At 41.2% G+C, this 14,119-nt stretch overlaps 1 protein-coding gene across 7 annotated transcripts in view; it reads right to left on the reverse strand.

Annotated features, from left to right (window-relative positions):
• Positions 1-14,119, reverse strand: part of ELMO1 (engulfment and cell motility 1) — a 310,115-nt gene that overhangs the window by 100,732 nt on the left and 195,264 nt on the right. For all 7 annotated transcript variants that reach the window (XM_054817203.1, XM_054817196.1, XM_054817197.1 and 4 more), the window contains one exon: positions 5,240-5,376. In XM_054817203.1, the coding sequence (XP_054673178.1) occupies positions 5,240-5,376 (137 nt within the window). The remainder of the gene's footprint in view (positions 1-5,239; positions 5,377-14,119) is intronic.

Genomic DNA, 14,119 nt, shown 5'->3' on the forward strand with positions numbered 1-14,119 from the left:
CTTTCCAAATGACCCTCTACATCTTTGCTTCCCTATGGGTAACTTGCATTATCCGATGGTGGTGTTGGCCCACAACACGTTTCTACACAAAACACCACTGACACAAGTATGCTCCTTAAAAGCCTGTCCTTGAACATTTAGTCATATTTTGAACCTAGCCTTACACAATTATTCATCCTACAGCTGCCAAAAGCGTGACAACACTAGAGAAGCTGAGAAACCTGTGGCATGGCATTTCCAAACTGTCAGTGAGCAAGGAAATGGTATTTTTCATTTTTATGTTATGCTTGGTTACCTTTTCTGTTATCTTGTCACAGAGCAAGGAAAAATGTTCACAGGGTCTGAGCATGAGCAATAAACATCTTTTGTGGTTATCAAATGCCTCAGTGTTTGCTTTGATATTTAATTACAGGGCTCACGTAGGGCATTTATTGTTTGCATCTGCTGCCACCGTGAACAATGTCTCCTCTACTGATACCACACAAGACAGTTTGTTACGCGTATACCTGTCAGAAACACATATTAGCGTCTTGCTGAGCAGACCCCACTCCTGCACGAGGATCCAGTGCTGCAGCTTGGTGCGTTGCTGAAATAGCCAAATACCACAAGCGCAGTTGCTCAGGGCACCCAGGTCTGCCACTGTGAAACGAATGCTAGCTTTACCAAAATGCTGAAACCAGAGGTTTCTGGGTTTTCTGAGAATGTTTTTCTTGTTACAAAATAAATTTTCATAGAACATTTAAAAGCTGGTGTTTTATACTATGATGATCTCAACCACATGGCCAGTGGGTAAAATAAATTATCTACAGTTCTCATTACTGACAAAAATGCATCAGTAGCATCATCAGCCAACCCCATCCCACTTTCCTATTGCTTAAACCTATAGCATCAGTGAATACAGTAGATTTTGATTTCAAGCGCTATACACCTCAGGACTTTCAAAGTTTTTCAGTTCTGGCATCCCTTACTCAACTTTAGCCATGTTGACATGATAATCTGTGTCTTGTTATGACTAGTCATTTTTGGTCAACTAAAAACCTAAAAGCAGCTATCATTTTGCCCATTCTCCAGAAAGCAGCTTCAAAACCTCGGTAGGTGAATCAAATAAATTCATCTTTTTCCTTCCACACTGGTACTGGGAGCAGTAATTTTTATTCTTAATTTTTTTAAAGATGACACTACACTAGACATAGAATTAGCAAATTGTTCATATTGCTCTGCAGGTCTAATAAGACAAGCTATGGCTGGCCCTGCAATTAAAATAATTCATTTGCTCACCCTTCTTCCTATTAGCATGTGAACTTCAAACCTACAAAAAGTAGCAGACCGAAATCTCTGGAGAACAGAGGTAAGAGGATAATCTTGTCCCCTACATAATGTCCTGTTTGTGGTCTCCTTGTCTCATCAGAAATAATATGTGTATTTTAAAAGATGATCACTAACAAGATAGCAATCTCAATGTAAATCATCATTAGAGCAACACAGGTGCATTTACTTAAAGTACAACTAATGGGGATCAAAAAACATTTTCCATTAGGAGTATGCTTTCATTTGGCCCCATGGAAGGAATTTTACAGTGGGGCAGTTACCTTGAATTCCACCTACCATCATGTTAAAAATAAACAAAAAAACCCCAACCAATTTAAGTACATCTTAGCCTGTGTGGCAGCAGGGCCTGATTACCCTGAGCAGAGTGTAGGTGGTCTCTACGTGAGGGAAAACTGACTGATGGGCACATATTTAAATGGGCAGGCTGGTGATGCAGGTTTCTAGATGCTGGAGTGTGAGATAACTCAGTCCAGCTTTCTTCCAGTCAGCGCTGACTCCAAAAAACAATAATACACAATGCTTTCCTTCTGCTGCAATAAAACACATAGAATTATGTAAAGCTTGGAGACAAGATTATATTTTTGAAGTCATAAACCATGCTGTCTGCTCACAAATGACTGTGGAGGACTCAGCTTGTAAAGCGTCCTTTGATCATCTGTAGGCTCAAAGAAAAACAAAAAGGTTTCAAATGGAATTGTTGCCACTTGCATGTCTGTCTATCCAACTGCATCTTAATTTCTCTAGAAAACTCACCAGACATGAATTATGTATGTCTTAAAATGTTATAAAGGCATAATATAAGCTGAGCTGCCTGGCTGAATTACTCTATTCAGACATCTACCAGTATACTGAGAGACTGTAAAAAAGGTTTTAGGTCTGACAGTATCACACTATCACCATAGAGATCCAAGGAGTTTTTCTAATGCAAGACTTGACAAAAGGGGTCTGTTTTAATGAATGAGAATCAGAGAGACAAAGCATGAGATCATAAATGTTTCACTAAAACACCATAAAATTCTTCCAACTATGAGCAAAGGGCTGTTTTAATTATTTTTTGAAGCTATAAAAATGAACAAATCTATATGAAATCTCCACAACATGGATTGAGGAACCACGATGCCGCAGTATGCCATTTTGTCATCAAAGAAACACTTAATCTGATGCTTAAAAACCCCTTGAGAACTGGCACTGAAACCTGAGGGGAAGTATTCAATCATCTCGAGTCTTTCAGCGCCTATCATTCTCCAATGCAAGAGAGGAGGAAATAAATCTCTATATGTGCACACAGACCTCCTACAGCTCCTCAATGTACAAGCTATTGTGATTAATCAAAAGTTTAAAATTAAACAAAAAGCTCCTTTTCTTCAATTATGATTAAAGATCAAAGCAAGTGGATTAGCTTTTTAGCAGAATCTCCAGGTCTCAAGACTTACTATCCAATATACTGAGAGTGCCCAATTTTGTCATGGAGATTTTGGGGGAGGAAGGGAAGAAGGAAGAAAATGAATGATCCCATCAGCCAGGTGGGTAGTAAACCGTAGAAAAGTGGTGTTCCATACATTACCATGACAATCAAGTTATTGAAACTGAAAAATAGTAATGCAAAGAGAGGATAAAAGGAAAATTTTCCACAGTAACAAAGCTACTGCATCTTGTGAGGCCTGCCTTCTTTCCATTCACTCCTGAAAGTAGGGGGCTGAATGCTCCCTGGGTCCACATGGCCTTCACCTGCCATGTTCTCAAAAGTAACTGCATAGAAACAGGTACCCTTAACACACAGGAAAGATGCAGAAAGAATACTAACATGCCAGGATCACCAAAGCCTCTTGCCAGGCAACACTTAAAAATGGTGGTGTTTGGTAAAGCCTTGAGCACTGGCAGCTGTCACCCACCAACCAGATGGGTAAACCCTGGGTACCACTACATAACGTTTCAGCCCCCACAAATCCAGAAGTGCTTCACAAGCCCACGCAACAATACTGTTTTGCTTCACTCAAAGATCCCTTTAGACATTTATCAGCTGAGTAATGCACATCATCTCCACATGTCATTTGAAGTGGATAAGAGCAGAAAAATCCCCTTATGACTAAAAGAAAGGATTTAGATAAGCAGAACTTAATTACTGAACTGTTAGAAATGAGAGTTGCAAGAGTTTAGCAGTCACTCCCCTTTACAAAAACAAGACTGATTTCCGCAGGCAGAGATCCTGGGCTCATCTCTCGTGCACCGTAGTGCCGCCACCAGACACAAGTCCTGGTAGCACGATGGCAAATTTCCGATTTGCCCCATGGAGTTAAGGATCACCTACGTCTTCAATGACACATGCAGCGGGATCTACTGCCCGCCTTGCTGAACCCGAAAGAGCTGCTGGGTGAAGTCACAGGATTTTCAGTAACAGAAAACACAAATATAGCAAACCAGTTGGATCAGAGAAGAAACCACCTCATCTTCCATGAAGCTCCACAGTAATGCCTAACACTAAAAAGTAAATGTCTTCATTTTCCTTTTAAGGTGATCTGGGCCGTTGCCAGAAACAGGACCATTCTTTTCCTGAATCCCCTAGAATTACTAATAATATTCTAACTCAAGTTGTGGGAAATTATGTACAAAAGTTTTTCTTCTACTGAGACAACTATAATTAATAGACAGTTGTTAATACATTTGTTTAAACCCCCCACATATTATGAAGTAGTCTCAAAAAAGTTGTTGCTTTTTTAAGCCCTTGATTTTAGTTTTCTATACTGTTCGGTGAATTATCTTGCTATTGCTCCTGCTGCGCTCCTGGAGAAGCGTGTCAGAAGTTCTATGCAAGAACAAGCCTCTAGGTCATCTAGCTACAACAGCACGCATTTGGACTTCCCTTCTCTCTTCTGCCTGGGCTCTGGTGCTGCTGCCAACTATCTTACCTAAAAGAATTCAACAAAGGTTATTCAACACTGTTGCCCTAAAGATTCTCCTTTGCTCTGCAGTGGAAAATGGACATTTAGACCACTTCAATAATAGATGGTTCCAATTAGAAGTTAGGCACAATCGTTCTTACTAGCTCTCACATGACATTTCAGTTTGGTGACTTTCAGAGCACTACTTGTATGGCATGTGCTGACACAGTGCAACAGTCTCACCTTTCATTCTCAACCAACAGCTCTAAAACCAACATCTAGTCTGAGGGAGAGGCTCAAGATCCAGTCAAAGGATCCCAACAAAGATGAGGATGCCAGCTGGCCACAAAAGCACAAGTTTGTCATTCTTACAAAATGCCAAAGATACTTTTCAGTCTCCTAGTAAGTTAGGCAGTTAAAATAGGATGTCTAGGGACCATTCAGCCAGCCAGCCCTGTTCTCCATAGCTTTGCTGATAGTCAGGAGATTGGCTGAAACTTTCAGAACTCTGTCTTACAACAAAAAGGGTGCAATACTGAGGGGTTTTTTTGTTGGTTTTTTTTGTTTGGTTTGGTTTTTCTGTTTTAGCAGGCTAAACTGCACAGCATTTTGTCAGGATTGTGTCCACTCTTGAATATTTTATCACTTTAGTGCTCATATGAAATGAAAGGGATGCACAGAATTATCACTGCAGTACTCTCTTTGCATTATTTACAACCTTAGAGGCTGCAGCACTTCAGCGTAATATTGCTAACATAAAAAGGCAGACTTTCCCCTCACGCCAGGTTTTTAGCTTCACAGTCTGCAGTGCAACATGATGGAAAAAGGTCTATGAACCTCTCTTAAACATCCCATCCCCTACCCCCAACTTTCCGAATCTTGGCCCTTTGGCGTGCAAAGAATCTGAACAGATGAAAACTCCACAGCATTCAGCAGAAGCATGATCGGTAAACCCCTGTGCATCTAGGGAAGAATACATGGCCTTGTTTCACCATCCTGTCCTGTTATTCCCACCCCACCCTTTTTCTTGCCTTGTTAAAGTCCTCTGAAGTTGCCCTCATTTCCTTCCATGTCTTGTTCAAGAGCTGAATGCAGATACAGAAGAACTCCTCAAACGATCTGTCATGGGTGAAGAACATGGGATGGAAATCGTTGCAGGTCTCACTGGCTAAAAACAGAAAAACAAGGAGGGTGGAATAAAACGTGTGCAGGCAGGAGCTTCAAAAATAACCATAAAATACAATTAGCAGAAAATTTACAAAACATTGTAATCGAGAGGAATCTCAGTTCTAGTAGCGAAGAATGTAAAAAAAAATATCCCGAAAAGCCAGGCTTGGTCTACAGTCTTAAAGATAATGAAACACCGAATAGAGCCTGTTTGCAGGAGACCTGCAGCAAGAACAAGAGGAAGCAACTATGTAATTGCCTGAATATTCTCTCAATGGGTGTTTTGGTTGTGCCAAGTTTTGTTGTTCAGGCCGGGACAGAGAGACACAGGGAAGAAGCACAGGTCTCCTCATGAAAACAACAGCCTTCCCCACTGCTACCAGCATGTACCATATTGCCCGCTGAGAACCAAACACCAAACCCCATCAATCACGAAATAGTATTAGATCAATGTACACATTGAAACGTGAAGCTCTCTTGACACAGCAGATGATCTACCATATTGTACATGGATATACCACAGAGGTAACCAGAGAAATCTAGACAGATGCATAGACGAGAATGTAACTGATTAAATTTGTTCTTTGAAAATAACTGGAAACCAATGGATCTTCTGTCATCTGCCCCTTATCTGAGACGGAGAAAAAAAACCCCAAACCCACACTTCATTTTCTGTAATCAAATACTGGCTTTAAGGAAGGAAAAAAATAAAGCAATACTACAATGATGATCCCAAAAAAGGAAAAGTGCAGTTTGGCAAGACTACTGTGAATCTCCTTGAGTGAAGGACGGATTTTCAATAAATAAGGGCTGAAGCAATGCTGACCTCTGGGCACATCTGAGCAACCTGGGAACAGAAGGAGCTTTAACCAAGGACTGGAAAGGATCCTTAACCTCTGTTATGATTTCCAGGGTCACCTCAGTAGGTCGGATACTTATGTTCTTAAAAAACTAACAAAAAAAGTCAAGTTGACTAAGCCTTTCTTCATATACCCAGTCCCCAAATCTCTCAGCTTCAGCTTTCACCTCTGCATGAGTGTTCCTTTGGACTTTTCCAGCAGTCCCTCACATGCCTATACAGCAGCATCTTCCTTTACTTCAGGATCAAACAGCCACAAGCTTCCTCCTCTGCAAGAACAGTAGAATTATCAAGCATTGGGATAAATCATCCTTCTCCTGAGGCTGGATCACTGTCTGATATCTGCTTTCTCTCAGCAGAACTGGAGAAATTAGAATTAAGACTTTGCAGAAGGTGAATGGCTCAGGCAGGCTGACTCCCTGCATCAGCTGCAAACACTTGGTCCTGGTACCTCTTCCAGTCACAAACCCAACCTTTCAGCATCTTTTAGTTACCTCTGCCGCACCAGTAGCTCTCCCCTAGAAACCTGAGTTGTGCTTAGAATCACCTGAACCCTCAAAGGAAAAGGGGTTCTGATCCTTCCCAACATGCAGTATTCCAATTATAAAGGAAAACTCCGAAGCTTAATTGTAAATTTGAAGCTTAATTTTAACATCAGATTTACTAAGATCTAATCAATTCCTCAGCTACGTAGCGAGGATGAGAGTTAATTTTGGAGCACAGGCTTCATTCTAATCAAATAAACTCCATTTACTTCAAAGGATGTGCAGTCAAGGGGGAATTAGTCAAAGCAGAAACCTATATTTATGAGGCACGACTCAATTCCTTTAAAAGAATAAAATGCCTCAGGCATGATTTTCAGAGCACCTTCAGCTTCCATTCATTCCACTGGAGCTGCAAGGGCTCAACACTTCCAATAATCAGACCTACAGTCTGTTATAATGTCAGAGGCACAACAGAACAGATTCTCAGAGGGTACTTGTCTTTAAGTCATGAAATACTATAATGATAAGAAGAAATAAAATAACACCAAGCAGAAGAATGCAGCCAGTACCTTCGCTGTATAAATCACAGCACGAAACAAGGCAATAACCCTCGACACGCACTGGCCTTTCTGATCCTCCTCAGAGCCTGAGCTTATCACTGCTCCTGCTCATAAAAATCAATAAATCAAAATTAATGGAAAGGCTAGGGATTCTCAGAAACTTGATCATAATTTCTAACTCATGGTCCTTATGATAATCAGCCCCAAACTATATCTACTATGTTGACAGTTCTGCATGCAGAATCAGAGGTGCCACCTCTCCCCCCGCCTTTTTTTTAAGTAGGCAACATACTGTATTTTATGCCTTTTCAGTCTGAAAATGAAAGAGTAAAAATCACTGTTATTGATATAAATGGAGAAAGTTAGGCCTGTTAGAAAGTAGGATCGATGTCTTAAAGCACAACACAAATCCTAAGAAAAATTCAAAACCAAATGATAAACAGCTTTCTCAAAATTCCCACCAGCATCCAGATAGTAGAAAAAAAAATAAAAATCCATACTCGACTTCAAAGGTACCTTTTTGTATGTCTCAAAAATTCTATCAAAAAATAATACAATTCAATGGAAAAATCACAAATGAAGCACATCAGCAGTGCTTACATTACAGCATATCTAGAGGCTGCAGCTCAGGTCACGTCTATGTTTTGCTCAAAGTGTTTAAATATCTAATGAAAGACAACCTTTTTCCCCAATACTTTCTTTCTCCTTTTGACAAGTAAGATGAGGACAAAGGAAAAGGCAATACTGTGTTACTAGTGGTTTCCAGGCCAGAGTAAGACCAAATCACAACCTGCGGTCTTACCCCACTCTCCAGCCCCAACTCAGCATCTCCAATATCAGAGCACTGCCTGTCTCTGTGGAGTGGGCAAATTTAGAGGCTGCTCAATTTTACTAATTATAACCTTCCCGGATTTATTTTTTCACTAACTTGCAATTTGACTAGTTGTAAACTGAAACAGAGGTTCAGCATATTCAGAATAATTTGGAGACTTTCTACATAAGAGCTGTGCACAAAATTCCTGCCCTTAAGCCCAGCACTCTCTAACCTTCATTTTCATGAGCAGGGACTAACCACATTTATAACCGCACAAACACACACACACGGCTCCAACGCAGGGACACAAATCATCATGATTATTTAATAACATCATCAAGTTTTAATTACGCCTCTGTGAGATCACCTTTGAAAGGCAAGTCACAGATGTCTGGCCTACATAAATCAGGTGAAGATCTTGTTGATTTTCCTTTCTTGGCACAATTCTCGGAACTGTAGATCAATGTGCCACCTCTCAGGATTCAAGTAGTCCTTCAAGCTTCCAGCTGATCTATAGCTGTGACTTTGAGGAAGAAGCTTAGTTCATTTCTCATCATAAATTGCACTGGCAAAAAAAAGAGCTAATTTCTACCTGGGAGTTTACATGGTTCTTCAGTGTATATTTTTAGTGTCCACCCAACACAATTTTGTCTGTCAGTTAATTTCCTAAATTACAACAAAGACATTCAAACATCCCAGGCTGTTTGAGTGGTAAACAGATTTCATACGCTATGTTGTTCCCCTGTGGATTAGTAGAAAACATCAGGAAAAAGAAAATGAATTGAGAAAGAAGAAAAAAGTTATACTTCATTTTTTTACCCCAACTCTAAATGCCTCTAAATGCCATGAGAAACATCATCAGGGCCAAATTTTTTCTAGCTCTGTCGAGAACGGTTAGGTATTTGCATACTTGCATAAGCCTGTCTTGGAAGGGCACAGATTACATGATGATGTTTGACTTGAAGTACAGCAGAAATTTCAAAGTTGCTGTGGTGAACTGAATACAGACAATAGGGATTTCTGCATGCAAGACCGATTCCGAGAAAGGACAAGTGCACCAGACCAGACACCAGGCTGGTGTGTCATCACACTGTCCAAACCAGTATGAACAAAAGGCCACCAGTTCAACTGGTTGATAGTTGGAAGCGCTGATTACATCTTTCTTGCACCTTAAAAAGTAGGCTATGTGTAGATTCACAGATTGGTAAGGGTTGGAAGGGACCTCTAGAGAACATCTATTCCAAACCCTCTGCTAAAGCAGGATCACTTAGAGCATGTTGCACGGGATTGCGTCCAGGTGGGTTTTGAATATCTCCAGAGAAGGAGACTCCACAGCCTCTCTGGGCAGCCTGTTCCAGTGCTCGGTCACCCTCACAGTGAAGAAGTTTTTCCTTATTTTCAGATGGAACTTCCTGTGTTCCGGTTTGTGCCCACTGCCCCTTGTCCTGTCACTGGGCACCACTGAAAAGAATCTGGTCCCTTCCTCTAGACATCCACCCTTTAGATATTTATAAGCATTAATAAGATCCTCTCTCAGTCTTCTCTTCTCCAGGCTAAACAGACCCAGCTCTCTCAGCCTTTCCTCACACGAGAGATGCTCCAGTCCCCTCATCATCTTTGTAGCCCTCCGCTGGACTCTCTCCAGTAGTTCCTTGTCTTTCTTGTAATGGGGTGCCCAGAACTGGACACAGAACTCCAGATGTGGCCTCACCAGGGCAGAGTAGAGGGGGAGGGTAACATCCCTCGACCTGCTGGCCATGGTCGTCTTAATGCACCCCAGGATACCATTGGCCTTCTTGGCCACGAAGGCACACTGCTGGCTTATGGAGACCTTGTTGTCCACCAGGATTCCCAGGTCCTTCTCTGCAGTGCTGCTTCCCAGCAGGTCAATCCCTAACCTGTACTGGTGCTTGGGGTTGTTCTTCCCTAGGTGCAGGACCCTACACTTGCCCTTATTGAATTTCATATGGTTCCTCTCTGCCTAGCTCTCCAGCCTGTCCAGGTCTCGCTGAATGGCAGCCCAGCCTTCTCGTGTATCAGCCTCTCCTCTCAGCTTAGTATCACCAGCAAATTTGCTGAGGGTACACTCTGTCCCCTCATCCAGATCATTGATAAGTATGTTGAATAGGACCGGACCAAGCACTGACCCTTGGGGCACGCCACGAGATACCAGCTTCCAACTGTATCTGTAACTAATTTCAATTTGGAAAGGGGGGAAAAAAATATGAATACAATTTTTTTATCTTAGAATTTATTTTTTGCAATACTTGGAAGTAACACGAGATAACCCCTTCCTCCTCCCAAAGCTACAACAGCAGAGACAGAGACAGAGTAATACACCTCTCTAGGCAAGGTACTGCCTTTGATCTTAAGAAACCTCTGCTTTCTTCCTGACTCTGCTAAACTGCTATGTTGATACTAAATGCTCATCCTGCACCACGTCTATAAAATGGCATATGGTCATTCTGACCTCTACTGTGAAGTTCTTGAGTTCAAGAAATGAAAAAGGTTGTACTGGTGTGAAAGCAAAATAATAAATAGTCGTATCTACCATGAAAAGGGACGTTTGAAATTTGGAACTGCCCAACTCATTATTTTCAAAATCCATTCATGATGCTATGGGGAGACAAATTGAGGTGATTTAAACAGTCATTTTTTCTGTAAATTTAAGGCTTGGACCCATCACATTGGGAATGCATAGCAAAGACAATTTACAAATCACAAATGAGGCACCTCATTCGTGGATGTCAGCCCTGTCCAATTGGTCTACAAAATACAACTAGATTTGATTAAGTAGATAATAAATAAAAGTGGTAACGCTGCTGTGTATTTTCAAATATTTCAAGAGCACGCAGTCAGCTCAAATCAATCAAATTATTCAGTCAGCCATATGAATATGGTCACCTGGCGTTAATGCTGTCACACATAAAGGGACAGACAGACACCTGCGGTGAGGAGTAAGCCTCTGTGCTGGGGGTGGTATTAACGGATCCTGCGCACCATCAAACTCATGAAAAAAAAATCCTGAAATTGCATCAGCACAATTTTGAGATGAGGGAAGCAGTGATGCAGAGCCCTGGGAAACTGGTTTGCAAAGTCCCAGGGAGAGAGAGGTTCGAAAACATCTCCCTGTCTGAAAGGTACCTGGGATGCATGCAATCCAATCTTCAGAGAGATCCGCATTTTCTATTACTGAGCTGCTGCTTAATTCTGGGTGAGTCATTTATCCCCTCTCTTGTTTTCCCCAGTTTCACAGAATGACGATGATAATATTTGATCAGAGAGGAGGCAGATGGAAAGATCCATTGCACTTTCTGAAGTGCAGCAAGATCCACAAGTGAAGGGTGCAATATGGACCTTGGAAATACCATCTCCACTTGGCATGGCCTCCTCTGGGATTATTACTTGCCAATAACAGAAGACAATCAAAGAGCAACTAATTCTCACTAGCTCTCAGGAGAAGCTGCACTGTAATTTCTGCTTCTCCCTGAAGATGTGATACAGTAAAAATAACTACTGCCATGACCATTTTTATATACGCAATCAAAAAACTCTCTCAGTAACACACAGAGTACATAAGAAAAAGCACACCTAATACTGCAGAAATACAGCGATTGCCAAGTTATCTACACTACTGATCCCTGTAGTCTGCTGGCAATAATTTGAGAGAAAACCTTTGGCTACCTTTGTGGCACATGATAGGGAAACAGTGTAATTTAAGACAAGGAAGGTCACTAGCAATGGCAGTGCAGTAATGAAGTAGTAATATTGCTGCCAATCGTGTAATTCTCTTTCCTAGGGAACAGTGCTGTTTAGAAGGCTCAACTGGTATTAGAACAAAAGCCACTTGTCCTTTTTATTTGATGGAGAGTAAGATACAAGCAACTAAGCTTCAAGACACAGCAAAATAATGCAAAAAGCTAAGCTGCGTTTGTTAAATTCCAAATCTAGGTGAATTATGTGAGGGTTTTGTTTCACCTGCTTTGAAACAAAAAGGGGATTAGGAAGCACACTGCACCACTGAACTGTGCAAGATGTGCCACTGGTTTCCCCAGGGGTGTGGGTGCATGTGTGTCTCAGAAAATGTCATCCCAGACAAGGATATCAGGAGCGAATCCAAATCCAAAATTTCAGCACCAAAGGAGCATATGCACAATTACTCAGGAAAGCAATGAGCTGATCATGTAAAGTAGGGCAAAAATGGTATGTAGCATTTCCAGAGCACCAAAATTACCCAGTAATACATAGCTGCAAGAGACTTTCAACAACTTAACTTACCTAATCACATATTTAGTTGGAATAGAAACAATATGAAATTGCTAAACATGCATCAAAACTACCAACTCAAACTCATAAAGACATAAGGCAACAGCTTTTTTCTGAACCGATGAGACTTCTCATTAGAGGAGCTATAGAGAGAAACTGGAAGAAAAGTACACATAAAAGGCTTCCTACAGTCTGTAAGCTTTCCTTTTTCAAGGCTGAGAATAAATCTCATTATGCAATAAAAAACAAGGATTCCACAAAGCCTCAAGCCTGACGAGACAGGCAGGACTAGGATGTTTATGCACATGCAGCCCCAAGCTCTACACTAACTCACCCAGATTCGCTTTGAAGGTGGCTGCTGCTGCGCCAGAAACACACCTCCCCTCCCCAAGATATCATTACATAAAGGAGCCGCTAATTAAAAATCCATCTCTCTCACTGTCTCAAAAGTGGTGGAAGATCAACCCTGACTATTGCAGTACACGTCAGTAAAGCCCCACACTCATCACTACCAACAGATCTGGCAGTTCAGAGGTGGCATCTGTGCTACGTCCATGAGGAGACGGCTGAGGAACTATATCTGGGCAGACTCACCCTGCCACATCCAGAGCTGATGGTGGACTGAAAGAAACCAATGAAGTCAGTAGTCTCCACACAAGCAGGCTGACTCTGTAAAGAGAACTCCTTTTGCAACTCTCAGTAAACGCAGACACTTCATAGCACCTCTCCTACTTAGAACGGATCTGAAGACCGAACAATGTGGTTTGGAAATGCCAACAGAAAGCCAAAGTGCAAAGAGAGGAGAGTTACTAAAAAGGCTCTTGTATGGAACAAGGAAATGAAAAAGATTACAAGGAGTCAGCATCGTGCTCTTTCAAAAGCAGCCTATTTTTATTTGTGATAAAACAGGTGCCAGATATGAATAACTCTGAACTGCCTCTACAATGTGTCACAGCACACTGTTGGGCAAACAGGAAAGTACTCTGCTTCCCTCCTCACTCCTCCACTACTCCCAGTATAAAAAAAGTAATCAATAACAATAAGAAAATGCAGTTTTAAAACCTGATGGATAAATTAGAGTATCGTTTTCAGAGGTGAGGGAGCACTTCATTTGAATTAGTCACGCGCTTCTAGGAGAAAACTCCTTGAGAGTGGAAATGCTACGAAAAAACAAGGGCTTGTATTTATCACATCAAAAAGGAATGTCTTTTGTGGAAAAAAAGAAAAGAGAAAAAAAAGACATAGATCTGCAAGCACAGATCTGCAACTATGCTCCGTCATATTTACAGTATCCCTGAATAACAATATAGAATCATAGAATCATTTAGGTTGGAAAAGACCTTTAAGATCATTCGAATGTTAGTTGATTAATGTGATAAATTTGCTTAGGGACTGTGAACTCTTTACGGTCTTTTAGTAAACATATCGAATAAGGAATTACACATATAAAGCAGAATATCCAGAAACTTGTTTAACAAGTAAACATACTATGCAAAACCTTCTTACAAAAGATGACACTGCTGCTCTGTCAGGTTTGTGACACCTTGCAAAGCACACAAGGCAATGATGGCTACATGAAAGCTTAAAAAACCACCAAAACACCACAAACATACAAAAAAGAATTTCTGACAATTTCTAAGCCCACAGACTTCAGTCTGTCTACTTGAAGTCCAGCTGACACAGATAGTGGCATTGACAGAAGTCCAGCTAAGCTCAGACCTATCAAGGGAAACACCTTATCACATCTGTTACATGTTGAT

The sequence above is a fragment of the Grus americana genome, chromosome 2, assembly GCF_028858705.1.
Source record: "Grus americana isolate bGruAme1 chromosome 2, bGruAme1.mat, whole genome shotgun sequence".
Classification (NCBI taxonomy): Eukaryota; Metazoa; Chordata; class Aves; order Gruiformes; family Gruidae; genus Grus; species Grus americana.